This window comes from Curcuma longa, chromosome 15 (assembly GCF_044706935.1).
Source record: "Curcuma longa cultivar G26 ecotype Majalengka, Jawa Barat chromosome 15, ITB_CL_G26_1.1, whole genome shotgun sequence".
Classification (NCBI taxonomy): domain Eukaryota; kingdom Viridiplantae; phylum Streptophyta; class Magnoliopsida; order Zingiberales; family Zingiberaceae; genus Curcuma; species Curcuma longa.
The window spans coordinates 5322851-5350689 of record NC_133875.1 but is presented as its reverse complement, the minus strand read 5'-3'; the positions used below and the strand labels follow the sequence as shown (position 1 = coordinate 5350689).

The window sequence follows — 27839 nt, the reverse complement described above, 5'->3', positions numbered from 1 at the left end:
GCTCGAGCTCGGTTCAAAAATGACTTGTTTTAAAGTTAAACGAGTTTAGTTTAAGTTCGGTTCAAAAATAACTCGTTTAAAAGTTAAACGAGCTTAGTTCGAGCTTGACTCGTTAATATATATATATATACACACACACGTTCGCGAGCTTTTTAACGAACACATTCGTGAGTCTTTTAATGAACATGTTCACAAGCTCACAAACCAAATACTGTTGAGCTCGAGCTTGGTTCGATAATTTTTTCGAACTGGAAATCAAACTCGAGCTCGACTCGTTAACTTAATCGAACGAACTCAAATAAATTTCGAATTGCGACTCAAATAACTCGCGAGCAGCTTGACTCATTTACATCCTTAATTTTTAAGTGATTGATTTACTTTGGATAATTCTTCTTCTTCTTTTTAAAGTAATCCTAATCTAAATATTTAATTTTTCAAATAAACTAATATTGATTTTCTATCGATCGTCAAAGTAAATCAGAAAATACGCACAACACATCGCTCCGCAATTAGTATTCTAGAAGTGTCTTTCCATTGAAAATAATTAATCCTCATCTGATTAACTATGAAAGTATTTTATTAAAACATCAAAACTATCACATTTTGTTTTGATGCCCCAGTAAATCATTCTGAAGAAGAATAATGTTCTAAATTTACTCCATAAATGAATCAAAATGATTTGCTAAAATAATAAAGCTGTGAATTTCAAACCCTGCATCAATGAAATGACCAAGACAATTTCTAGAATCAAAGTAGTTTCTTACCACAATCCAAGCTCCTTATGATCCAAGGAAAGATGATAGCAGAGAAAACAAAAACAAAACAAGATGTTGCCCAATTTAGCTCGAGGTGGAGTTCTTCAGTGACAATGACCCAACCAAGATAATTTACATGGCATAGATCATTTCCCCACTGCTTTCAATGTCGAGGTCTGGATCGGAGTAGAAATCCTCCATATCGTCGTCGTCAAGTTCCAGACTACCGAAAAGGTGCTGGTTGAGTCCAGCCGTGCCAACCGCAGGGATAGTTGCCTCGGCCAAGATCTGCATTATCTCGTCGCTGCTTTGCATCGGTTGGTCAGGCTCTTCATACTGGCTGCTCATTGTGTTGTCATCCATCAGATCGGCTGGAAGGTTCTTCAAGAACCACTCATGGTTGAGTATCTCAGGAATTGAAATTCTCTGCAAGTTCAGGTATTAGCTAAATAGGTTTGAGGAATAGTGAATTACCATTCAAGTTGTGTTTAACAACAAATTATTATGATTACTTGCTCTAAGCTATGCCTTGTGTGCAAGAGCTTACCATGGCAGGATTAGCAACAAAGATACTCGAGATCAAGTGTTGACATTCAGGAGATATGGGAATGTTCTCCGGAATCGAATATTGAACGTTCAGTATACACTGTGCAGCGTATCGCAAGAAAGTTAGATGATACAAATATGCAATATCCATGAAGTAATATCTTGATAAGTATTACCTCTATTGTGTTTCGAAAATTTTTAGGCTTCTCTGGGTCCTCGAAGGGATATGCTCCGACTAACATTACATATAAAGTGACTCCACAAGACCACACATCAGCTATCTGCATAAACTATTATCGATGTTACGACATATCACAAAAGAGGAGAATAGTGAATGAAATGAACGTAATTATGACATAAAAGAAGATGATAACAATATTTGAGATGAAAAAAAGACAATCGAAATTTTTTTTGAAGAGTGAAAAAAAATTGATGAGAGTACTGTGATTAGAGACTAGTAGATGCACTAAATGGAACTTGCACATATATCGGACACTCTTAGTAGGAAGCTCAATGATTGGGGATGAACATTGTGAGAAAGCAAATGATTATGACTGCTAACTCAGAAGCACAAGACAACACTATGAAAACAGCATTATTTTCACCAACCGAATATTTTTTACTGTTTGTCCATAGTTGTGAAATAAAACTTTTGCTCACTAGTTCCAGATTTTACAATCAGAACATGAAGTTGGTATTTTACTTCACTACAGCTATAAGACTTCCAATTTCCCAGTGCTTTCAATCTCATAGAAATATCATTAAGACCATACAAGCAACTGAGCCATCGGATCATTAAGTAGAGCAAGAAGATGTTTGCTTGAGATATGTTCTTGAAATATGCCATTGAATAGATTAGGCTTTAAGTCATTTTCGGTTGTATAAAAGAGCTCTCAAAATTAAATTAAGAGATCTTCAGTTTTAATAAAAAGTTCTTCCCCTTTGTGAAACTTTTTCCATTTGAGGTCGCATCATTTGGCATTGAGGTTTGTACATCTCTTCTAGTGCTACATCAATAACAGTTTTGTTTGTTTTCTCACAATCAAAGGATGCTGCATCATTTCTCCTATTTGGATGCCATCATTAAGGAAGGATAATATTTTTTAGAATGACTATAATACACATTTTAAAAAGGATTTCTTGTACAAACAAAGCAAAGAAAAAAAAAAATCAATTATGTGGTATCCCTCCCTCATTTCTTGGGGAACAACAAATTACATTAGTTGGAGGACAAAGAGAGCAATGGAAACTCTTCCTCTCCTTCAACAAACAAGGGTTGATCCTCTCATGATGCCCTTGTTCTATAAGGATTTCTTTTTAAAAAGGTAAAATAAATACCTTGTTTTCACTTGAGTGATTTCCTCTCCCTCCTCATTCCCAATTTGAAGAGATAGGTAATTACACTAGTTGGAGGGATGAAAAGGGACATAGATTGCTTTCCTCTCCTTGAAATTTTCTCCCAAACTAGGCTTCACTTCCCTTGTACACCCTCCTGGTTACCTTCAGATTCCTCCATTCAAATACATCCAAAAGCTATCAATCATATGACTATCTCAGTGAGATAGGAAATCGGACACGTAGAGGTCTTACTTTTAAATAATTGAGCGACGGGGAATGAAAAAAATTTGGTGAAGGCAGGCACAGTTTATTGTTAATAGTCCAATGAAGAAAGATTAAGTGATGGAGCATGATAAATTTTCGAAAGTTCAAAGAACCAAATGATCTCAAAAGAACAAACATCTCTATGTGCATGTCTATTGGAAGGCCTGGATGCATAGTGACATGATAGTATAATCAAAAGATGGGATGACAGAATATACAACTTTTTTCACAGCGAATCAAGTTTAATAGGCTGTATGATTAAATGGTTAAACTTATTAACACCTATGAAATATAGATAGACCATCTTTACTTAGCTTGAAATCTAATTATTGCCATGGTGAAAAATACTACATAAGAGAACTTGCCTTGCCATCATATTCTTTCTTGAGTAACACTTCAGGAGCAATATATGCAGGAGTTCCCACAGTGGACTTTGGTTGTGAATGCAGAACAGATGACTGAAATAACAGAATATCAGCAGCAAAGGAAAAAAAAAAGATCATGCAGATGAATACAAGTATTTTCTTTTTAGACCTGGTACATAATAACCAACTAGTAATTTGTACCTTGGAATATCCAAAATCACATATTTTCAGACGAGGAGCAACACTTCCATCTAACAAAGTGTTTTCAAGCTTCAAATCACGGTGGCATACTTGCTTGACAATAAAGAGACCACGAATCAGTTGAGCAGAATACATGCCCACAGAACGTACAAATAGTTTTATTTAACATACCATTGAGTGGCAGTAGCTAACTCCAGATATAAGTTGCTGGAAAAAAAATCGTGCCTTCAAGAAAAGGCAAAAGTCAGAAGCAATTTGTGATGAAGTAATATATATGAATAAGTAACTTGTCATAAAATAGAACCTCATCCTCACTGAAGCGTCCTGCATTGCAAATTCGTTCAAAAAGCTCACCACCAGAAGCATATTCCATAACAATCGCCAAATGGGTCGGAGTTAGAATAACCTAAGAAGATTGTAGCAAAGAAGGCTCATAGAACAGTTAAATTTTCTACCAAAACAAGTGGATTGTATCTTCAGACAAGAACTTACCTCTTTAAATCTGATTATATTAGGATGCCTCAACAACCGATGGTTAATTATCTCTCTTTTAACATTTTCATCTATCTGCAAAAACAAAAAGACAATCAACTAAGCTAGCATCAGAAACGTAAGCTTATTGCATGCATAGTGATCTTCAAATGTTTGTGGTCATCCATGTGGCTAATCAAGCAGATTTTAAACTAATTAACAAAAAGGAGCCCTTAATCCAGTTGAAAACTCCCAACAATGAAATTCTATGCAGCCAACTTTTTGACCATTATCTGTTAGTAATAACTAAACAAAAGAACCTAAATGATATAATTTACACTTTAGAAATGGAATAAGAGCCACATTATTTAGGACTTAAAAGATGCAAATAAGATAATCATGATACAGTTGAATTAGTGCAGGGGTTGATTTCTACTATTCCCTACCAAGTGCGAAGTTTTGAGATTTCAAAACATCTTAAAGAACAAATACAATGATCAAACAATTGCAAATGTGCATAACAAATGGAACTTAACAATACTACTGCATAGCCCTTGCACCTATCAAGATCCGTTAGCCTAAAATGCATCTTCGAAAATTGGGAAAACCAAATATCAACATGTTATGAAGGACTGCGTTGATACTACAAATACAACTTTTGTTTTTAAAACTAGATATTGTATCAACTAGCTTAAAAATAAACAGCAAGGACCATGGTAGTGTTGCACAAGGTCTTGAGATCTAATCTCGCTTTCATCACTACTTAGATGGGTTACTTTATCCCTTCCTTTTCTCTTAAAAAAAGTTATTTTTGAGAACTCTCAATGATAAAAAAACACAATCAAAGAATAGATTTGAAAATGCAGAACATGGAAGGGGAAAAAATAACAGAGTCACATTATATCTGCAGTCTTCTACTATTTCCTAGCGAATTCAAAAAGGAAAATTGACCTGTGATTTCAAGTCCTTCCAGATTCACAGAATAACAAAGGAAGTTCATAAAACCTGAGCATGCAAGTTGTACAAAAAGGAAGATTATCAGACAAATTCAAAAGCAAATCCCTGGCATGCCAAGACCAACCAATCGCTTCATAATCTAAAGATGATTACGCCCGTCAAGCTACGATTATGCCAACAAAGAGTATAGGTTCCTATCATATCGCAGGAAAAGATGAGAAGTAGGCTTCCTTGTAGGCATAAGCAAGATAAGCAAGATAAAAAAATCACAGAAAAAAAAAAAAAAACACGCCAAGTCGGACTACAATGATACCTTCACAATCGACTGAAATATAAGAAGCAGCACCTAAGCATGTTAAAGTAGCTATTGAATTCACAGGCCTTGTAACTACTTAAGCTCTAAGTTCTACAAAGCAGGATAACACGAAATGAGGATCTAACTCACCATAAATAGAATCTTGTATTGTCAATTTGCCAAAAATATAATTTTTATGAGAAAGGAAGTTGAATGATTTGGCGAAACTGATATAAATTTTAATCAAACTGGTCCATCAAATAAGAACTTTTAAGATCAACTAGCTAAAAGTCCAGTGAGAATGGAATTTTTTTTATACGAGATAAACATGAATAGACGACACTGACCTTCTCGCCTCTCTCGATGTACTTGACCGCGACGAGCTCCTTGGTCTGCTTGTCCCTCATCAACCTGGCGATCCCGAAGTTCCCCGACCCGATGTCCCTCACCAGCTCGTACCGGTCGCTGTCGTGCATTATCGGCAGATCCATCGCCGGGCCAACCGTGAGCGCAGCACGATGCGTGTCCATCGTTGCACCGCCTTCACATCAACTTCCCTCCTTTTCCGATCAGATCAATCGCCTCGCCTCCTCAGCCCTCACTCAGGCCACTCACCGGATTCTGCGCTGGTCGGAAAGCGACGTCTTTGGCGGCGGCGAGGCAGGCGGTGCCGTCCCCGCGAATTGCTCTGGACCTTGGATTGATCCGCTTCCCAGCTCGCCTCTTCAATCTCTCTCTCTCTCACGCTCGCTCAGGATTGGGGGAGATGGACTACTGACCTCATTTTTACTCTCGCACTGCCTGCGAACGCCCAGAGGAATCCACGCGACAAAGAAGGCGGCGTCGCAGCAGCATGCGATCGCAGGCGACTGAGATATCCGACAAAGAAAGCGCATGGACGAGATTGCCCTCCTCAAATACTCTCGATGCGCCGTGCCGTACGATTCAGATCGTGCGGTTAATAAGAGTTGACTTTAATGATTGATAGATACTTAGCAACACCTGAACTCGATATAGATAGTAAAGAAAATTTTAATTTATTAAAATAAAAAAAACAAAAGTAATATAAAAATTATGCATGTGAATAAATAATTAATTTCATCTCCAATTTATCCTTCAGCTTATTGGATCAGAAATTATACATAACAAATAATTTAATTTATTGCAAGTTCATTTGTGTCTGAACTTACATGTGAATATATGTCCTGATTTTTGGAATTATTTATTTTATAAATATAAACTAACAAAAAGTAAAAAGCATGATAAAAATATATTCTTAAAAACAGCATGCAAAATAGCAGGGCAAAAGTCAAAAGAACCCTTTTTTATTTTTATGGAATTGTGAACGATGCATCTTAAGTTTTTTATCAAATAGATATTCCTCATTCCTAATGATATAATTGTTCTCTAGTACAGCTTATTTCTTATTTAAATTCTAAATTAATCGGATACGTTGTAGTAGCTACAATGTCGTAGCTGCTACACAATTGTAGCATTGTAATTGTTACGACATGAATTTGTTTTTGAACAAAGCCAAAAGGGTACCTCTTTTGTTGTTTGGAGCCCAAAAATATTTTAAATGATATTTTTTGAATTTGAAACTTAACATTATCGATTCCACCTCAAGATTAGTTGTAGATCTCTGAATAAATTTTAATTTGATATATTATGTGTCCCGTGATTCAATCCAGTCAACATTCATGTTATAGCAACTATAGGATCGTAGTAGCTCTCTAAATTTTTTTTAAGCAAAGTCAAAAGGACACCCTTTTTGAATAAAATTACTTGGAGTCTTTGAAAAAACTTTAAACGATATTTTTTGAGCTTGAAATTTAGTCATTATGGATTCTACCTCGTAGATCTTTGAATAAGTTTCGATTTGATATATTATAAGTCCCGTGATTCAATCCAAGTCAAAAGTTATGATCTCTCAAAATTTAGAATTTAACATTCACGTTATAGTAATTACGAGATCATAATTGCTACAACTATGTAATAGATACGAAATTATAACTGCTACAATTACGTGACAGCTCAGTTGTATCAACTATAAAATTGTAACTTCTTACAATTGTGTAGCAGTTACGGTTCTATAGCTATAACAATGTAAACACTAAATTTTAAATTTTGAGAATCATAACTTTTAACTTGGGTTAAAGTATAAGACGTATAATATATCAAATCCAAACTCGTTCAAAGATTTATAATTGATTATGAGATGAAATCAATAACGATTAACTTTCAGGCTAAAAAAATCTAGTTTAAAGTCTTTTGGAGGCTTTAAACAGTTTTAGTTAAAAGGGAGTTCTTTTGACTTTTGTTCAATTTTTTTTATATATATTATGATAATTATGAAATCGTAGTTGTTACTGGGATAAAAAAGGAAGCTCATTTTTGCCCAAAATAGTATGCATTTTCCTCTTTATAAATATTATAATATTTTTTTAAAAAAAATATTTTACCAATATGAATGATAAAATCGGTGATTGGGTGTATTTGTGGGACATGTATTATCTGAAACGTTTAGGGACGAAAGTGTATAAACATCAAGAAACCAGAAGAGGGCAAGCCGAGAACGGCGACAGGGTCGAGACCGAGAGAGAAGAGATCGTGAGGCGATGGTTTCGGACGCAGAACTCGCGGAGCGGCTTCGGGAATTCCTCCGCTGCTCCGACCTCTCCACCACCACCACTACTTCTGTCCGCCGCCGGCTCGAGGAGGATTTCGGCATCGACCTTTCTCAGAAGAAGGGCTTCATTAGGGAGCAGGTCGACCTCTTCATGAGCGAGCTCAACGAGGAGGATAGGGAGGAGGAGGAGGAGGAGGAGGAGAAGGCCAACGACGGTCTCGAAGTAGAACAGGACGCGGAAGAGAAGGTCCACGACAGCTCCGAAGCAGAAAAGGAGTTGAAAGAGGAAGACGAAGAAGGAGGAAGTGCCGAGTCGGATAATGGTGATGAAGAGGAGGAGGAAGGAGAGAAGGAGGACGAGGATGAGAACGACGAGGAGAATAATGATGGGAAAAGAAGCAGGAAAAGAAAGTGAGTTTCTTTTGTATTTCCCGTCTTTGTTTTTTTTTTTCCTCAACCTCTCTGTTTTGATGGCCACATGGGGAGAGTTCATTTAATTGGGGCTGACAATGAACGGTTGGTTGGATAAGAATTGCACTTTTATTCCCTTGTGTAAGTTTATTGCAAGGGCTGTATGTTTGTGATGATCGAGAAGCTTTGTGTTTTTTTTAGGTGAACTAGATAGCCTAAAGATTTGAATTTCACTAAAGGGTTTATTATTATTATCATTATATGTTAACAAAATTTCAACTCGTGGATTTGCATTAGTGCATTTCATGCAATCAGCTCTTATGACCTGGGAAACCATGATTAATGGAGAAGATTCTTATACTTCAATGCTAGTGATGTTTCACTCACTGATAGCATCACGCTGACCATGGTTTTTCATAAGTTATCTGGCAACAACATACGGGGATTGTCTTATAAATTTACTTTTATTCTTGATACCAAATGCAAACGTCTATTTGATTTCGGGATTGTTCACTAATTGAGCTTTAAGAAATGAAGGGACCATAGAAAGCAGAGAGGGCTAATTGGTACTTAAAGCATAGAGAGTTGTCAAAGTCAGCCTCTACACTAGTTCTTGGTTGCATATTTTTTGGTTATGGTTTGTTGCTTAGACCTACTTAGAAAAGGTTGGATAAAAGTTGTATATATTATATTCTTTCCTAGTCATATTACTTTATTCTTTTAATGCATAATGATTCAGTTAGTCTGTATACAATTATACTCTCCTTGTATTTCTTTGGATTATCATGCTTTGGTTGACTTTTGACGCATACTCGTGATTAGTTTCAGGTATTATTTTCACACAAGCTCCTTCAGATTTGCATAAGAGAATTATGTATCTAGTTTTCTATCAACCTACAAATTGGTGGGTTTTTGTATGTTGGATGATACTTGTACAATATATGGGTGGACTCTTCGAATATTGAACATCATGATACTACTCTATCTTTATGTTCTTGGTCATACTAAGTATTTGTAAGGTTTATTTTTGTTATAATGACCGTTGATCCCAGCACAGCTTATAAATGCTCAGTTGCTGTTTTGTGTGAACTTAAAAAGTTAATCTCCCTAGTTTGTTTTGGCTGAAGTTAAACTTCCTAGTTGACTGTGAATCATGTCTTATAAATTGAATGAAGAATTTGCCATTTCCCCCATTATTTCTTATTTATGGTTTTGGTTTTACCCTTTTTTAATCAGAAATGTTATTATATGCTTCTCTGATATGTTTTATTTGGACCCTTAATGTAAGAACTAAGGAAATCAGTAAGGAAGTCAAGAAACGAGGTGGTGGTTTTACTAAACTCTGCAGTCTTTCCCCTCTACTACAGGATTTTGTTGGTGAAACTGAGTTAGCTAGAACTGAGGTAATGCTTATCAAAATATGTTGTATGTAGTTTGCCTCCTTTCACTTCCATTCGGTGTTCTTATCGGTGAAAGAGATTTGCTCATCATTATTTTAATTTCTTTTATGCTTTTCTCCTTTATATTTTTCAGGTTGTTAAGCGGCTATGGGCTTATATTCGTGAAAAGAACTTGCAAGATCCAAATAATAGAAGAAAGATCATATGTGATGAGAGATTGCACACTCTTTTTAATGTCAATAGCATTGACATGTTTCAAATGAACAAAGCTTTGTCAAAACATATTTGGCCTTTGAACTCTGAAGAGAGTAATGCACATAATCTTCTTAAATATTCATCCATTTGAGTTCCTATTGGTTGCATGGTATATACGCATGTCTTAAGGGCATTTCTTGAACATTCCATATTTGAAAAAGTTTCACATTTTACTGATACTGCTCTTATGCTGTGTTTACTGGGGAATGTGTGTATGGGGTGGGGAGGTGGGGGATGCAGGGTATGGAAGGGACATACAACAGTTTAAGTGAAGAGAAAAGGAAAGGAAAGAATTATCCTATCTTACTACTGTTCTATTTCTTTATCTTGTTTTTTTAGATAGAATTCAAGGGAGAGAAATGGAAATACTCTTGCGTATTTGTGTATTATGAGATCACACTTAATTTTCATCTGATTCTAGTGGAAATAAAATAGAGAAAATGAATTGAATTAAATTCATATTCTCTATTTCCTTCCAAGTAAACAAGTGAAATTGATCATTTCATTACATTTTATTTCTCTCTTTTCCTATTCAAGTAGACAAACACTAAAGACATGACTGTATAGAAATAATTCTCAAGCACTTCTGCTTCCTACTTTCTACTTACAAGAGATAAAGTTTAATTTTGATCAATACTTTTATATTGATTTAACTGATCGTGAGTAAATTCCGGTAAAAACAGCTATTTACAGTTATTAGTCAGATATGCTCTATATGGTTGGTAAGTTTGTTCATGCAAATGTTTAGGAAGTGCTATTGAAAATCAATGTTTGAAATTTTATAGTTTATTGAAGGATCCCTAGGGAAACACTTAAGGATTGTAAGAAGCCTGAACATCTAAAAAATATCAGTATGTTGGTTTTGCTGTTCTAGAAGTTCTATGTAGGATTTTATACTAATTGTATGGTAATTTAGTAACGTGAAAAGCAAGAAACAAAGAATTGTAGCTTGATCTAGTGCTGGAAGTAGAATGTAGAGTGACAACATACAACTTGTGAGATGATCCTGATTAAGTCTCTATTTAATGAATGCAGTCCTACTAGCACTGAACCAATGGATATGCACTGTGAGTGACAGTCACCTGTATTAAACACATTAAAGTTCCTTTCAAGATGTTCTCATGTTCAAGAAAATTGGTATGCCATATAGTTCCGAAGAATAGATTACTGGCATCCTAACTAAACCACTCAACAAAAGTAGTCTATGTTTTTATGTAACTAGTTGTACACTCCAATTTTAGGGGGACTACTAGAATATTCCTAAATAAACATAGTCCTATATGTATAATTTCTAGTTAATTAGTTAAACCTGCAGGTTGTATGCATGAGTTGCATTTGTTTGGTTTTGTAGAAATAACTCATTTTCTTATTTCTGAGCTCACTGATCGACCCATTCTAGGGGCAAATGTCTTGTCCTAACATTTGAAAAAATGGAGTACTTTTTCCACATCTCATGAAGAATCTCTAAATTATTTTTTTCTGTGATTCAACAGGCCCAGTTGCTCCAGTAAAACCAAAAGAAAGTAACAAGAAGCCCAAGAAAGAAAGTGATGGTTAGGATCTCCCAAAGCTTAAGCTAGAATCCTCATTCTGATACTGCAGAAACAAAGGTCTTATTGATCTTTGCTAAATGATCTTAACAGGTCAGCGTCAAAAAGGACAATCAGGCTTTCTTATGCCCCTTCGCCTATCTAATGATCTCATACAATTTTTTGGAACTGGTGAGGATGCACTGTCAAGGGCTGACGTTGTCAAAAGGATGTGGAGTTACATAAAAGAAAACAATCTGCAGGTATATTGATTCATTCGGATGGCAATTGTGTTATATGCCAACCACAATTTTAATTTGCAGTCAAGGCTCTCTTGTTCAGATTTGAAAACCAAACTGAATCTTTAGCTGAGTCCAGATTTCATGAAAAGGTTTGGTTTGCAGCTTGAAGCTTTAAATATAAAGTTGGGTTTGGTTTGATTTTCTCAATTCCGAATGAAGCAAATTGGAGAATCAAAGTTATAATTGTTTGAATAATTTTATAATTGTAGGCAATATCGGTTTTAAAATTTAGTATTCTGGAAAAGTTGGCATCAAATTAAAAGTAGATATTATGTGGATTTGCTGTCGAAGTTATGAAATTTGAAGATAATCATTTTCTAATTTTATGTTCCACATTTTTTACAATAACTGAAAATAACAAAGTGGTTTTGTTGGTGTTGTTTTTTTAGTGAGTATTTTTTCTCACTTGATGTTATTAATACTATTACCTTTTCATTCATTTGTTCAAGGATCCTGCTGATAAGAGGAACGTTATCTGCGATGAGAAACTTAAAGAGCTTTTCAAGGTTGATTCCTTTCACGGGTTCTCAGTATCAAAGTTACTGACACCTCATTTCATCAAGTCAAAAGAGTGAGATGAAACTTCTAATACCTTTTCTAAAATACCTGGAGATGGAAATTTTGTGTTTTAGTTAACTGACCAATGTATGTTTGAACATTCTGGTTCTCGAGATTGACAACTAATGAATTTTAAATTACTTTTTGTCTATTAAATAGTTGGATTGAACTACTAAATTTAGGTATAGAGTATTCCAATATCAAAGCTTTGGGTCAATATTTGTTAAGAAGCCCTTCAAGGATGCTTGACCATCTGCGGACTTTTGGCATTGAATTGTCAATTTTGTTTGCAGACATCCCGGTTGTATGAGGCATTCACATCATACGCGAATAAATTTGGTTGCTGAAATTAGAGGAATTGTATTTTCATTATTTGCTTGAGGGAAAGTGAATTTGTTGACACTTGAAAGCTATTAGTTTTATTTTTCTTGCTCCCATATCTTTTACTCTAGTGAGCTATACTAGTCAGCTTAAAGTTGGGTGTTATTCATAATATATAGCTGGTATAAGCTGCTTATTTAGTTCAAATTTATTGGATTTTAAATATTTAGTCTCAAAATATTCTCAAATGTAGTGTGAACTTAACTAAAATGTCAATGCTGCAAATTTAGATTATTGGCAACTTATGTGATGCATGAGGAATTAATATCAGTCTGAATTCAGTTATAGCTAACTTGTGCAGCGAGTTAGTTGGCCTTGATGCTTTGGTTGGTGCATTCAGGAATCCTTTTTCATTCATATATCCTGTCTTCAATCGGATAATACAAACAAATTAAGATAGCAATTCAGATTCAGTTCTGATGATCCATTTTCCAATCTGAGGCATCAACCAATGAAGGAGTTTCTGGAAGTTGATCTTGAATACTTGCAATAAACACGGTTTGTTTGTGATGTTGTGATGTTTCTAAATTGTACAGGCTAATTTGGTTGATAGGATTGTCACATGCTAAGGTCCAGATTAGAATATATCTTAATAAGTATGGTTTTCACACTCCTTAACTATGATGATTGATTGGTTCTTGCTTCTTGTCGTCTGGGTTTATATTTCATTGATGAATGTGCATATCTATTAGGTTCCTTGTATATGTGTAATTAATATTCATGCCTGATACTCTCTATGCTTAGTTATTGTCCTATTTTAGGCGTTACTATCTTCAATTTGGTATAATTTAGTAAGAATTTAATATCTTTAGTTTGATATGATGTCTTTTGATTTGGTAAGAGCATACTGGGATTAGTCTGTTTCTTAATTAGTGTTATTAAGAGTATGAGTATACTAGGATTTGTTTGTATTGAGCCTATAAAAGTCTGTGTCTTTAATTTTCCTTTCGATTCTCTCTGTGCTTGATTTTTTTTTTCTCTATGTAGAAACAGTTTTCTTTTGCTTTGTCAATTTCATCCCTAGGGAGTCTGTTTCACCTCTTATCATAGTCGCGGATGAAATGATATCTTCTAGTATGTAGTAGATGTTGGAATGATGAACCGATGAACATGTATTTTTGGACGATGACATGACATAGTCGAACTATGTTTAACTTGCCAAGGGTGGAAATAGGAGAATTTTTTAATTATATATTATATTGAATAATGAAATAGACTTCTTCAGCAAAAGGTGGAATCTGTCACTCCAACAGTTTCATACGATCGATTCCATGATCATATATGAGAAAGTAAATTGAGAAATTGTAATTGACTACTACGAGGGGATAACATATCTTTCAAACATAGAGTATCTAACATATCAGATAAAGCATTTTCAGAATTTTTTTATTAAGATTAATTTCATTGTCATAGTTCTAATTTAATTTATACATTACATTGATAATGCAATTATGAGAAGATGATGCAGTTAAATTTAATATGAATGCAAAATTTTGCAATGCGGAAATTCGTTAATTATTAATTAGCTTGATATATATTTATCCTTATATAGTATAACTAAAGAGAGGAGCCGTCGCCGCCATCAATTTTGCCCGTCGCCGCCGCCGCCGCTCCCGCCTCCCTCAGCACCACCGGACGCCGCGTCGCCACTTCCTCCACCACCTCCGCTACTACCGCTGGCGCTGCCGTACCCGCCGCCACCAGCTACCACTCCTCCGGCGCTCGCAACTCCGCTCCCACCGCCCGACGCTCCTCCACCGCTGCCGCCGCCGCCTCCCGCTCCGCCCCCGTGACTTACGCTGACATGACCATGCTCGACGCTGATGCTAGCTCCGCCGCCGCCGCCGCCCCCCCCACGTTCACACTCCCATTCCGGGCACTGACGGCGCCGCCTCCCCCGACCCCGACAGCGACATCCACACCGCCGCGCCCGACGTGGATGGCAGCGCCGCCACCTACGCCGCCGCCAGCGCTGACTCCACCAGCGCGAGTGGTGCCCCCTCCGCCGCCCGCTCCGCCACCCACGGCCACATCGATCCCCGACTTATTATGGCTCACGCCGATACCCAACCCCCTGCCTCCGCCGCTGCCACCGCCGGCAGCGCCTCTAAGCGACAGCAGCTCTCTGTCACTTAAATCCCCATCGTTGCTAAGATGCGCCGTCGCCTGGAGATCGATCAGAAGGCAGCACATGAGAAAGCAGACACGCCACAGAGCCATGCAATAGAAGCCCTTCAACCTCCTCTCTTTTATAACAAGAGAAAATTCCTTTGTTTATCTGAGTAGCTTGTGGGAACAGAGACGAACGTAGCAAAGAGAGGGGTTGTCAAAGATGAACAAAAGGGTGGTTCCACGCCTAACAAAATTGGAAAATCTCCATCGATGGAGGAATGAATTCTAGAATTTGGAACAAAAACAACTTTTGGATCACTTGTAAGTCAATTTCCAGCCAATTTGAGCTGCTTTTCGATCTGATAAAGTTGGAAAAATTGAAAGAAAAAAACAATGCATCTCTAAAGGGATGAAGCGCGTTCAGACTTATTAGCTTTATGAATTTGCCTCAATCCATACTCTAATGGCTTTTAAAAGTTGAAATAAAATGATTGTTTCTGTTTGAGATCAACTCCGGATGAGTCGATAGACACTTGACTAGTGCGTTGACTGATTGAAATAGTACTCTCAATCAAATGAGGAGGAGGACACCGGACCTCGATGTGCCGACAAGCGCTGAACTACAAAGAGAGGGAAAATGATGAGAATGGAGGTCAGGAATGTCCTAGCTCAGCCACTTCGATGTTCAAATCAAGTGGTTGTCCGGAAATAGTGAAGAAAGACTAGGAAGGAAGAAAGAAATATGTCTTCGTATTCTCGTGTATCTGCCCTGGTGCCAAGAAGAGTTATTATATAAGATTACTAGAGAAGGAGATGTCCTATTTTCGATAAAGAGAATGTCACATCAATCGAGATGTTATATCAGAGGTAAGAAGAATATTCTCATCGTCGTCGATATAATGAAGGGTCTTATCGTCCATGCCTGGTATGGTATCAAACCCTGTTGCCATAACTTGTACTATCTCCATGGGCAAATATTATGTCATAGCACGTGCTCTTCTGGCGGCGGTCTGACAAGCTGGATGATGGGGTGACGGGAGCAGAGTCAGTCGAGCATTGAGTAGAGCATTGGACAGGTGGAGCTTAGGCGATAAAGAGAGTCCAGGCCGAGGCTACCCGAGACTCAAAGCCAAGACGGGGTCCGAGATGGAGTTCGAGGTCGAGTGGGGACTCGGTTGGGAGACCCGGACTCAGAGTTTTGGTGCTGAACCCTAGAAGTCGGGTGTTGCATCTTAAGTTGAGCTGGTTGTAAGTCGGATGAGGAGCCTAATCCGAGATCACCATCTTTCTAAGGTAAGGAGCATGAATGTAAAAATTGGACGTGGAATTAGGGTGTAGGATCAAGCTAGTCAACTCCTGAAGTTGAATCTTATGTCCGATGATGTCACCTCCAATCGAACCAAATCTTGACTTACTTGATAGAAGTATACCAACCCATGACAATGATGATTAGATTCGGTTGATTTGTATTTCCAACCAAGCCTTTTGCATCATCCATTCAGTTGGGCTTCGATCGCCTGAGTGTGGTTATTGGCGGTGGCTGTTCGTGTCGGCGTCTTTATTTCCGGCGGGGGAGCCAGCGGGCGGCGCTCCACCGGGGCGGACGTCGTCGACTTTGCCGGCCGCAAGGCCACCTGCGGCTTCAGCAACGGCGAGAACGCCGCCGACTTTTTCGATACTAATTATATGCTTCTTCTCGTCGCATTGCACTGGTTTTAATTTTGAAGCTTTTTTTTTCTTATTTTATTTTATAATAACGCAAATATATTTATTTTATTGGTATGATAGGAGACGTATTACATGCAGGAAAGTAAAGAAAATTGAAAATAAAATCATTTTTTTAACAGCAATTGCGAATGGCTGCATTATTATTTGCATACGTCACTCAGTGAGCTGAAGTCGTATTAATTGCACTCACACTGTTGCATGGCCGCATGGGTAGGTTAATGTCCGCCGCCACCAGCTCCGCCGCCGCCACCAGCTCCGCCGCCGACCCCGACACCAACGCCAACTCCGACGCCTACGCCGAAGCCGCCACCGATCCCGTGGCCTCCGCCAAGTCCGCCTCCACTTCCACCACCGCCACCTAAGCCGCCTCCGCCGCCGAGGCCTCCGCCAGCACCGCCGCCGGCTCCGAAACCGCCGCCACTGCCAGCTCCACCGCCTGCACCGCCGCCGCCGCCTCCACCGCCACCGAAGCCTCCTCCACCACCGACACCGCCGGCTCCGCCGCCTCCTACTCCCCCACCCGCGCCGAACCCTCCTCCGTGTCCTGAGCCGCCGCCGACTCCACCTCCGCCGCCGCCGCCGAATCCACCGCCACCTCCGACGCCGCCTCCGGCGCCGCCGCCCACTCCACCCCCGGCTCCGAATCCTCCGCCTTGACCACTCCCACCGCCGGTGCCACCTCCGCCGCCGCCGCCGAAACCACCACCACCTCCAACTCCCCCACCGGCGCCGCCTCCTACGCCGCCACCAGCGCCGAATCCTCCACCGTGGCCGCTCCCGCCTCCAAGACCACCCCCACCACCTCCTCCGAACCCTCCACCTCCTCCCACACCGGCGCCACCTCCAGCCCCACCTCCCACGCCTCCGCCAGCGCCGAAACCTCCCCCGGAGCCGCTCCCACCGCCGACACCTCCGCCGCCTCCACCTCCGAATCCTCCGCCACCTCCGACACCACCACCAGCGCCTCCACCGACACCACCTCCAGCTCCGAACCCTCCTCCATGACCAGCGCCGCCACCTAGCCCGCCGCCCCCTCCTCCGCCAAATCCACCGCCACCGCCACCACCAAACCCGTCACCTCGACAGCCACCGAAACGGCAGCCACGGCCAAAAGGCCCGCGACCGAACCTCCTGGGGCCGCCGAAATCAGCGAGAGCAGCGGCAACGCCGAGAAAAAGAAGAAGCAAGAGCGTGAAGCATCTGGCGGAAAGAGCCATGACAGGCATTTTTAACCTCCTACCAGAAACACCTGGACTCGATCGGATCGAGATCGATCTCTGCCTGAACACCACGGCCATGCTCATCCTTTTATAGGCGAGCAAAGCAGAGCAAAACGAAGGGAAAGCAGGGCAGAGAAGCTCGATTGATGGATCCACTTGCGCAGTGTGTTAATGGCGGAAGGTGGAAGAAGGAAGCAACATTGCATTGCATTAATGGCGTGCGTAGTCGTAGCCGTGTTGCAGCAGTTGGTTGGGAAGCTGGGCGAAAGCTTTAATTCCCCCGTTGGTCAACTCCAACCATTTCCTTCGCCGACATTTCGTCTGACCGGACGACGATACTGGTTTCAATAGCAGAGGTCGTAAAGGAGCCCAACTAAGTCTAGTTAATATTTACGACGTTCAAATTTATTCCAAAAGATAATCAAGTAAGTGGAATCTAAAATAAATTAAATCGTTCAAATTTAATTTGATTTTTATGAATTTAAATTTGATTTAAATTTAATTCATTTAAATATTATCTAATTCTTAACTTAAATTTATTTGATAATATAATTTAAAATTATTATTACTAAATATTATTCATTTCAGTAAAAGATGAAATCCGCCACCCAACGACCCCACACGATCGGTCCCACGATCATTTATGAGGAGATAAATCAAGAATTTATAATCAACCACAACAGAGAAAGGCATTACCTCAACTTCGTCTAGATTTGATCCTTGTCCACTTCAATAACTCTACTTCATCATAACCAACTCAATTATATCTGAAAATTGTTTAATGCAAAACCTAAAGATAGAATATACAAAAATTAATATTATTCATAAATATTTAATAAATTATTTAAATTCATATTTTATATATATTACATGAATATAAATAAAATCTTATCAAATTAAATATTAAATTTACTCATAAACATTCAATTCATTTACAATTGCATAACTGAATAATACTATATTTTATAGGCGAATCAGATCGAATAATCAGTAAAATTCATATAATATAAGCAAAATTTTCTATAGTTTTTGCCTATAGTAGCTTTAGAGTTGACTCAATTGGCTTTGACTTAAAGCCATAAAACTTTGTTTGTAGGCCCTGATAGACGAAGAGAAAGGAGCCGTGGAGAGATCTCTCACTGGAGCCTTTTTCATCCAGATTGAGACAAAAAAAAACCGAAACCTCAACTTCCTTCAACGATGAACTAAATTGACGATAAGGAGACTTCAGTTTAGGAACACAATTATTCGAGTGGAATGCAAGTTTCGAGCATCGAGAAGAAGAATCAATCCTTCTCTTGGGTTTTGGGGGGCAGGCATCGCCAGATCCCGGCCAAGATACTGCCGTAGACCGCTTGGCAAACACTAGACACGGCACAAGGGACTGCTGTCAATGGATTCCCAAAATGCTGGCCGGCAAGAACTACTCCGAGCATAGAATTCTACAGATTTCAAAGAGATGTCAGACGCAGCCATCGAAATGGAATGGTGATTTTTCGAGTAACAAGGAGGAGACTACCTGCATTCCGACCTCGATCGAGATAGTGCGAGAAGACGACACGTCGATTCCGAGCACCCTTGCTAGAACATAGCCAAAGAAGAAGCCCGACCCGTGGAGACAAGCAACGGAGATCACCACCTGCAAACCAGAAGAGAGGATAGCCGAGGCATTTTGTGCTATTGCACTGCCACAGAGCAATGCCACAGTTGCAACAGCTATCAGTGGCATCAGAGGCGAAACAAACTCGACGAGACTATTGCAATACTGGTTCAGAACTGCTCCGACTAGCACAGGAGCAAGCACAACCTGGAAAACCACAAAGGGATGTGAAAATGAAGATGCGAATCGAAGCATAAGTTAAATTATCTGGCTCTCGCAGCACCTGAACAGTTGACATGAAAAGCCCAACTGGATCGACGGTGACAAATCTTCCAGCAAGTTTTGATGTGAGAAAAGGTGTCATTATCTGCGGTTCAAACCTTGAGAAGTTTACCGCTAAGAAACCGGTAATGATGTTTGAAAAAGATAATGGAAAAGGAAGAGGTTTTATTACCACGGCCGCGAAGGTGCTGGCTGCTGTCATCAACACAGAGAGGGCAACACTTCCCCTGGAACACAACAAAATTGTTTTTTTTTTAAACTATTTTCTACAATCTAAAGATGTAAAATGTGTTTGTGCTCCGTTATCTACCTTGCAAGATAGGTAACAAGATTACTTGCAGTGCCTGCAGCGGTGATGGTTTATTCTCAGTTTAACACGATGCAGAAACAGAATTACATAAGCAATGTAAGTGTATAGGAAGACCTCCTGGGCAGCAACTGACTAATATCAAGCCCGCCGCATAATGAGCAGGCAACTTTAACAACTTGCTGACAAAAAAACCGGACAAAGGCATCACCTATAAAAAAATCACAAAAAAAAAAACTCCTTATAAGTTTGTATATAGTGAATCAGGCATCAGAGAGTGGAGCACTTGGAAATCACAGAGTCCCCTGATTTAATTGTATGGAAATATAATTGCATTTTCACAGACTCATCAACTGTAAAATATATATCTGGAAGAAGAAAATTTTGCACATTAGAGAAACAAGATGGGCAAATTATCAAAACAAAGTTCATCACTTGCATCGCTTGAACAGAAAAAGAATTGAACAAAGACATCCTTATAGGTCCATGGAAGGCATACTTAAGGTACAAAGATTTTAGTTAATTAACTGGGATTAAGATGAAAAATATATTTTTGGAAATCCTAAGAGAATGGACTAATTCTAACCTACCGTTACTATCTAATTAGAGTTTGGATCTAACAATGTGTGACAAAAAAGCTGACCAAACTTTTGACCATGTAATTTACAAACAAGGTTTTGGCACATCACAATCTTTAGTGTGTACTGCTAATACTTAGATAATCCAAGCAAAATACAGTTTATTCTTGCAAAATCTGAAAGAAAATAATCCTAGTTATAGGTGGGAAAGGATTATCTCACTGCATGCACCCTGATAATTATGAATGATCATCATAGATAAGCGCATTGTATGGATCCCATACATGACAAGTTAGAGAATGTCAAAATTACTTTGAAGAATATTAAGATCAAAGTAAGATTAGGTTTATGGTCTTAATCACAACTTTCCTACAGCCTCAACACAATGTAAATATAACAAAACGATAGTAGGTACATGACAAATTATGATTTCCTTGTAATAATTTTTTAGTAAAAGAAGTTCCATTTAGTATAAACTTGATGAATATACAGTCAACTATTGTGTCTGTTAGGAGTTCCTAAAATATGAGGTTCACTATAGAACTCAAATTATTTTCAACAGCAGTCCGATATCATGTTGATTTTAAAACTAAAAACTCCAACGAGCTAAATGGTAATGGAACAAATGTAGATATGTAATGACAGGGAACTTAGTGAACTACTCCATCTATATCTTATTTTAAACATTAATAGTCCAAATTGTTTTTTAGGAAAAATTGTATAAGACATCAATGAATTATTCTCTGAAAAGCTAATGGTGAGATTTGTTTCTAAATTTAGCAACCAAGCCTACAGGTAATGAATTTTGGTATTTTTCAACTAAAGGTGCATTGTTCTAGAAGAGCATATTATACGCCTCTTAATAGATTTAATCGCATAAATTAATATAAAGAATGTTGGAATAGCCCAAGAAATATCAGATCTTCCATATATTATCTCAATTTTATGTACTCCACAGATTGACCTACTACTCTCCTGAGAAATAAGGAAGAGTATCTCAATGAGTGTTTATTGACAGGGTTAATCATACTGGGTTTCTCACCGAGAATAGGATGAAAACCTACTGGACTTTCTTGATCAATAGTATGCATTCATTAAGAACACATAAAGAATCATTTAAAGCATCAAGCGAAGGGACAACCATATAGAGTATCTCGGTTTCCTTCATTCATAAAAATTGAATCTAATCAACTAAAAAAGGCAGCGGCAACAAAGATGTATGTTGAGGCTGTCAATATGTCCAACTGGTACTCAGGTTAACAGTGAAGAATTTTGGATCAAATCATTGGACAAAGTTCTATGTCAGAGAATAGCCTCGTCGTTCGAATTGATCAAATGCAGCCCTTTTAGGGGGATTGGGTTCCAGTCCAGTCAGATCCAATCATTCTCAATCCTCAAAACCTAATCATCAGAAACTAAAGCAAATGTATCCAAGAACAGGGAGTAGCAGAGAAGACCGTGTACTGTAAGATGAAGCCGGAAGCCAACTCCTTGGGCATCAGTAGTGCAGCCCTCAGATCTTGGAGCGTCAGCGTCATGCCCATACCTGCAGCATCCCTCAATCAGCTCGAATCAAAAAAACCTAATCGTGAATAATCGGACGAATGCCAGGGAGAGAGAGGGAGAGACCCAGCATAGTGAGGGTGAGCCCAAATATCTGCAAGTTCTTGTCCACCCAGAGGAATGATGACGGCCGCCAAAGGGCAACACAGCAGGCAGTCCCCACCCACAGAGGGAAGGCCATGGATAACACTTCTCCGGCACGTAGCATGATCCCTCGAAGACTAACGTCGGTGTCTCCGCTGGCTGCGGGAGGGTCACTCGCGGCGCGGAGGGGAGGCAACACCGGCTTCGCTGTTCCATTGAATCTTCCCCAGATTCCTTCTTCTTGGCCGCGGCCATCGACAGTGGAGCGAGTGGGTAGGGCGACGAGGAGGGGGCGGTGAGGGGGTAGGATGCGTTGGCGTACGAAGGGTGGATGGAGATAGAACGGCGGTGTGGTCGTGCACCGTAGAGGGGCGAGGAAGGAGGACGGCGATCGCGGAGCCGGCGGCGACTGGCGAAGGGCGGCCATCGTGGAGCCGGTGATTGGCGACCGCGGAGAAAATCAACCTTTTCAGGTTTTGGGCCTTAAAGTGGGCCGGATTAATTTTAATTGGGCCGGATTTTTCGGGCCTCGATTACTGATTAAAACCAAGTTCCCGGGTGAATACTACTGAACAGCGAACAGCAATCACACGTCGCTCTCTTGGTTTTTTCTCTCCCGCTCCGCGCTCTCGATCTCGTCGGCGAGACGCTCGTCGGCGCCCGCAGTCTCCTTTCCCACGTTTGCCATTAACCCCAGTCGCAAAATTCGACTTTGGCGCCTCCAGTGGCATCTTCTGAAACCTAATCTGTAAAATTAGGTTTCACAAACGGACAAGGTGAAGAAGGAGGATCAAGTCAAAGAAACTCAAGTTATCTAGCTGTTTGCCATCTTCATAATTCATATTAATCCCAGTTGTCATGACTGACTTGGTCTAGAAGTTCAAGATCCGATCCGATTCAACAACATGTCAAATAAAAAACTTAACTCTAGGGCTGACTAATTTAGTCCCACGTCCCGACTCGGTATACGGCTCAGGTCGGGGCGACAACCCTGACTCAGTACTCGGCTCGTGTCGGGATCCAATACTCCCCTCGGCATTTGATTCAACTTGAGATCTCATACCTGACCTCTCTCAAAGCTTAACTCTGACTTGGCATCCAACTTTGAGCTCTAAGTTCAAGCCGCACTACCGAGTCTCTTCCCAACCGCATCAAGTCCTCGATCTCATGGCTCGTCTCAGTCGGCCTCAGGTAGGGCTCTCTGTACCGACCATGCTCCTCCTCCTCAATGTCATATGTCACACTCAACCGACTCCGCTTTGTTCAATCCCTCATTTAGCTAGGCAAACCGCCGCTAGAAAGACGCATGTAATCATATGAGATCTTTGGTAAATTATCACTCCATTAAGTGATATGATAAGACTTTAAGTTATCGCAACGGTGATGAAATGCTCTCTTTATCCAGATGATTTGAGTATGATTGAGCTAGGACACTCCTAGAATATCTTCTCTGATAAAAAATAATAATAATAAATTTTAGTCATTAAAAAAAAAAAAGATCTCATCCGATCTCACGAAAGTTCAAATAGGAAGCGCATGGACTGCCCAGCATCCTCCCCCATTTGGGATGCCGTACGCAATCTGTACATCATTAGATGCCCCGGGGACTGTAAGGGTAGCTCTCCTCTCTCCATCAGCATGTGAATTTATATAGATAAAAAAATTCTTATAGAGCACTATAAAAATACTTCAACTATGAGCCTCTTGGAATCACACTAGCTACTACTCTCCGATGGCCGACGGAGCTCCTCTTCTCCCTTGCTATAACTCCTCCGAGAGCCTAGATGGCCTTGGTAATCTGCTGCCGGCGGAGTCCACGACGATCGATGACACTCTCGAGAGCTACATCGACGGCAATTGCAGATCCTCCCAAGTCCTCCAAGCCATCTTCGTGTCCTTAGCGTGGGCCTTCGACGCCCAGCAGACCTTCATCAGCGTCTTCACCGACGCAGAGCCCGCGTGGCACTGCACCGCCGCCACGTGCCCTTCCTCCTCCTCCGGCTCCACCCCTTGCGGCCTCCCTCCTGGCTCGTGGGCTTGGGACTCCCCCGCCCACACTTCGGTGGTGTCGGAGTGGAGCCTCCAGTGCGCGGGCTCAGCCGTCGTCGGCCTCCCCGCCTCCGCCTACTTCGCTGGCTGCCTCATCGGCGGCTTCCTGCTGTCGACGATGGCGGACACCGTTCTCGGCCGGAAGACCATGCTCTTCCTCTCCTGCTTCACCATGTCGCTCTCCGCCGCCCTCGCGGCGGTATCCCCCAACCTGTGGGCCTACGCCGCCATGAGGTTCCTCTGCGGTTGCGGGCGCGCCACCGTCGGCACCACCTCGCTGGTGCTCTCGACGGAGATGGTCGGGAAGCGGTGGCGGGAGAAGGTCAGCATCAGCTCCTTTTTCTGCTTCACTCTGGGCTTCCTCTCCCTGCCCGCCATGGCCTACCTCAACCGCGGGGCGTCGTGGAGAACTCTCTATCTGTGGACTTCGATTCCCTGTTTCGTCTACTCTGTTTTGATATATTTCCGGATCAATGAGTCCCCGCGATGGCTTCTCGTGCGCGGCCGCCGCGACGAGGCCATTCAAGCACTCAAGAGCATGGCAGCGGCTAACGATCGCAATAATGCGATCGCCTCCAGCTTCTCGAAATTGATCGTGGAAGAGAACACCAGCGACGTCGACGTCTTCTCCGCCATGAAAATGCTCTGGGAAACACGATGGGCGCTTCGCCGTCTACTCGCCACCATGATCGCCGGCTTCGGCCTCGGACTCTTATACTACGGGCTGCCGCTCAACGTGGGCAACCTCGGCTCTGATCTCTACCTCAGCGTCACCTTCAACGCGCTGGCCGAGCTGCCCTCGTCATTGATCATCCTGTTTCTCGTCGGAAGAGTGAACCGGAGGAGCTCCACGGTGGCGTTCACCACCGCGAGCGGGGCGTTCAGCCTCGCGTGCGTGGCGGTGACGGCGGAGCCGTGGCAGATGGCGGCGGAGGTAGCGTCCTTCTTCTTCGCCTGCACGGCCTTCGGCTTCCTGCTCATCTACAGCATCGAGCTGTTCCCGACGTGCGTGAGGAACTCGGCCATCGCGATGCTGAGGCAGGCGGCGGTGCTGGGCGGGGTGTTGGCGCCGGTGCTGGTGGTGGAGGGAAGGAAGCGGAGCTTCGTGTCGTTCGGCGTGTTCGGGGTCGTGGTCGGTTCCTGCGGGATGTTCCTGGCGTGCCTTCCGGAGACGAGAGGGAGGAACATGTGCGACACCATGGAGGAAGAAGAGTCCAAGCAGATGATGAACGCTTCCTCAAATACTCCATGAGAGCGCATGGAGCATCAAAACATTGGTAGACCTGATTATATTGCTTGAATGAGACTTTAAAATTCTTATCAGACTTATGAATAAATAAATAAATAAGTTTTCAAAATAAATAAATAAAATTATAATATATAATCGAATAAATTTAAAATTTAAAATATTTTAAATAATAAAATAAAGCTTCAGCTCGATAGGGCTAGCTCAACTCTCTTAGCTTAGGAAGATATGTTAATTAGAGGTGTCGCTAATGGTATCCTGGACTATAGCTAACAATTATTCTAGCTCGATCGATCGAGAAAATGAAAGGTAGGATAGCAATTCAAACTCGTGTTGATCAAGGCTTTCGTGAAGGATTGTTCTTCTGTTCTTTAAGGATTGAGAGGTTTAGGAATAACATAATGTGTTTAAACATTGTTTGATTAGTGAGCAATGTCATGTATGTAAAAATTAGATTCACCAAATATAGAAATAAATTGCCTTAGAAATGAAGACAAGATTAAAGAAAATTTGAGGACTTAATCACTTCATTATACAAATGCTTAGGGTTCATCCCTTTAAATACTACTCAAAAAGAATAATCTAAACTTACTTCTGTAATGAAGTAGTCAATCCTTGAAAATATAAATTATGAAAAAACTAAAACCATTTAATAGTCTCAAGTAGATCTCTTGTACTTCCAGCATGATATAGTTATAGTTCTAAGTAGTTAGTTTCGGCTTCCAATAAAAAGTAACTCCAAAGAATATGGTTCCAAGAATCATGGATCAAGCTCGTGTTGATTCAAATTGGAGTTTCAATATTTGATTAATCATAGTTCACTTGTCATTTTGTGCAAAACTCTGTTTGGTTCATTTGAAGTTTCTTCTCATCGATCCTCCCCTTATAGGTAATATATGTGTGCATAAAAGTACATGGAAGGAAAGAACAGATCGATGCTGAAGCTCTGGAAAGGCAAACATGTTACTTATCGTTCACCTTTACATCAATCCATGGATTCTAACTCCTAACCATTTTTCATCTATCATCTCTAGAACCGCATCCAAAAGAAGCTAGCCAAAGCTGCCAATGAAGTTCACTCTTGATTGTATAAACCATTTCTTTGTGACGTCGGTCGGCTCGTCTATAGCACTCGATCGCCCCCTTCCCTGTTGGTCCAAATCCGAAAGAGTTCCTTCTCCTGCTTCACTGTATCTGGACAATTTTTGGGCTTGCAGGTCAACAACACTCGTCGGCATCGACGACGTGACCCTTCCGATAGTCAAGTTAGCTTGATTAATTGAGAAGGAAGAAAGTGGAAGAGCACGAAAAATGAAGAGTTTGTGTTCTCATGTGGAAAAAAAGTTTACCTTCAAATAACACCATTCGCCCTTTTATAATATCGAGCTTGGATGCCCACGTGGACCGTCACATCCGCCTATAGGCTGTGAGAAGAATGGGCCCCATGGAACCAGGGGCATGGAATTACAGAGAGTCGTATGGGATGTTAGAGGCATGACATTGACGTTATACACCTAACATTGTACAAAAGTCGCCATGAGTCCCATCTATTGTTGTTGGTCTTGTCAATGGTAGATGATGAAACCTCAAGTTGGATTGCAATTATCAAGAATGGTTGAATATGTAGATCGGAGGAGTCCGATTCGATAGGGATATTCTCGATCAAGGATGTTCTCATGACCCAAGCTATCTTGAGGATGTTACCGATCAGGATGCTCCTGTAACATAGTCTGTTGAGGGATGTTCTCGAATGGAGATTGATCCGGTGAAGATCAAGAGATGGGTTAACTCCTCGGTATATTCACAGTCTAGTTCTTTTATCATGTCGGAAGCTCATCAAGTCAACTCCTATCGGATCGACAGTAGTCGGGTTGGCAATTCTCGAATCGGTAGTAGTTGAGTCAGCTCTTCTTGAGTCGGTAGTAGATTGGGCTTTTCTCAAGTTTGCAATGCAACGACTCCGGTGAAGGTCTCTGACGACGACAACTTGATAAAGGGAACTGAAAAGACTTGAAAGGGTTAGAAGGTAGGCCAAGGTGTACATTAGCGAGACCCCTCCGATGCTCAAGTAAAATTTTGAATAAGAGGTTGTGGGAGGAAATAGCAAAGAAGTGAAAACAGTAATATCCAATGCTATAGTATAGCTCTCGATGTTGTCACCATTACTTTTTATATAGGGAGTGAAGAGTGATCGATTTGATTTGAGTCTGGTTCTAGGTCTGGTTGGCTATTTGGACTTAACTCGAGTCCGACCATAAGTTGGTTGATTTGCCTTGAGTTCCGCCATGAGTTGGCTGACTCGACTTGAGTGATGACCAAGTCTTGGGCCTACCACGTGGTCCTTGTTGTCTCTGTCACATCACAAGTCTCATCTCCAAATCTAGTTGAAGGAGCGAGTAGGCTAACTAATTGG

The 27839-nt window shown here is 40.8% G+C and overlaps 4 protein-coding genes across 5 annotated transcripts; 2 read left to right on the top strand and 2 right to left on the bottom strand.

Annotated features, from left to right (window-relative positions):
• Positions 1–717: 717 nt before the first annotated feature.
• On the bottom strand, positions 718–5956 carry LOC141846273 (serine/threonine-protein kinase SRK2E-like). Its single transcript, XM_074734285.1, has 9 exons — positions 5540–5956; positions 3962–4036; positions 3774–3875; positions 3641–3694; positions 3470–3562; positions 3269–3361; positions 1478–1582; positions 1303–1401; positions 718–1181 (listed from the first exon to the last, which is right to left on the bottom strand). The coding sequence occupies exons 1-9, from the start codon at positions 5720–5722 to the stop codon at positions 888–890; spliced, it is 1098 nt and encodes a 365-aa protein (XP_074590386.1). The 5' UTR covers positions 5723–5956; the 3' UTR covers positions 718–887.
• A 1821-nt stretch (positions 5957–7777) lies between these two features.
• On the top strand, positions 7778–12416 carry LOC141846416 (uncharacterized). The gene is made up of 6 exons (XM_074734455.1): positions 7778–8232; positions 9521–9635; positions 9766–9940; positions 11381–11440; positions 11531–11679; positions 12168–12416. The coding sequence occupies exons 1-6, from the start codon at positions 7811–7813 to the stop codon at positions 12291–12293; spliced, it is 1047 nt and encodes a 348-aa protein (XP_074590556.1). The 5' UTR covers positions 7778–7810; the 3' UTR covers positions 12294–12416.
• Positions 12417–18698: 6282 nt separating this feature from the next.
• On the bottom strand, positions 18699–22558 carry LOC141846450 (putative sodium/metabolite cotransporter BASS1, chloroplastic). 2 transcript variants are annotated; one of them, XM_074734496.1, is made up of 8 exons: positions 22114–22558; positions 21942–22030; positions 20024–20117; positions 19910–19943; positions 19772–19826; positions 19601–19684; positions 19237–19524; positions 18699–19159 (listed from the first exon to the last, which is right to left on the bottom strand). In XM_074734496.1, exons 1-8 carry the CDS (start codon positions 22556–22558, stop codon positions 19004–19006), a joined length of 1245 nt encoding a protein of 414 aa, XP_074590597.1. In that variant the 3' UTR covers positions 18699–19003. The 2 variants fall into 2 exon arrangements, with proteins under 2 accessions (XP_074590597.1, XP_074590596.1); XM_074734495.1 differs by having other exon boundaries at positions 19601–19826.
• Positions 22559–23863: 1305 nt separating this feature from the next.
• On the top strand, positions 23864–25462 carry LOC141846748 (organic cation/carnitine transporter 2-like). Its single transcript, XM_074734788.1, has one exon. The coding sequence runs from the start codon at positions 23864–23866 to the stop codon at positions 25430–25432; it is 1569 nt and encodes a 522-aa protein (XP_074590889.1). The 3' UTR covers positions 25433–25462.
• Positions 25463–27839: the final 2377 nt, after the last annotated feature.

Bases quoted from the DNA above. Each gene is read 5' to 3' on its own strand.
- LOC141846273 (XM_074734285.1), bottom strand. From the start codon at position 5,722: ATGGACACGCATCGTGCTGCGCTCACGGTTGGCCCGGCGATGGATCTG. The intron at 3,563-3,640 runs GTATGTTAAATA...TTTATTGTCAAG, and splicing joins TTAGCTACTGCCACTCAATG to CAAGTATGCCACCGTGATTT. The intron at 3,362-3,469 runs GTACAAATTACT...CTGTTATTTCAG, and splicing joins GTGATTTTGGATATTCCAAG to TCATCTGTTCTGCATTCACA.
- LOC141846416 (XM_074734455.1), top strand. From the start codon at position 7,811: ATGGTTTCGGACGCAGAACTCGCGGAGCGGCTTCGGGAATTCCTCCGC. The intron at 8,233-9,520 runs GTGAGTTTCTTT...CCTTAATGTAAG, and splicing joins AAAAGAAGCAGGAAAAGAAA to AACTAAGGAAATCAGTAAGG. The intron at 9,636-9,765 runs GTAATGCTTATC...TATATTTTTCAG, and splicing joins CTGAGTTAGCTAGAACTGAG to GTTGTTAAGCGGCTATGGGC.
- LOC141846450 (XM_074734495.1), bottom strand. From the start codon at position 22,558: ATGGCCGCCCTTCGCCAGTCGCCGCCGGCTCCGCGATCGCCGTCCTCC. The intron at 19,827-19,909 runs GTAGATAACGGA...GTTGTGTTCCAG, and splicing joins CTTGTTACCTATCTTGCAAG to GGGAAGTGTTGCCCTCTCTG. The intron at 19,160-19,236 runs GTAGTCTCCTCC...TGAAATCTGTAG, and splicing joins CGATCGAGGTCGGAATGCAG to AATTCTATGCTCGGAGTAGT.
- LOC141846748 (XM_074734788.1), top strand. From the start codon at position 23,864: ATGGCCGACGGAGCTCCTCTTCTCCCTTGCTATAACTCCTCCGAGAGC.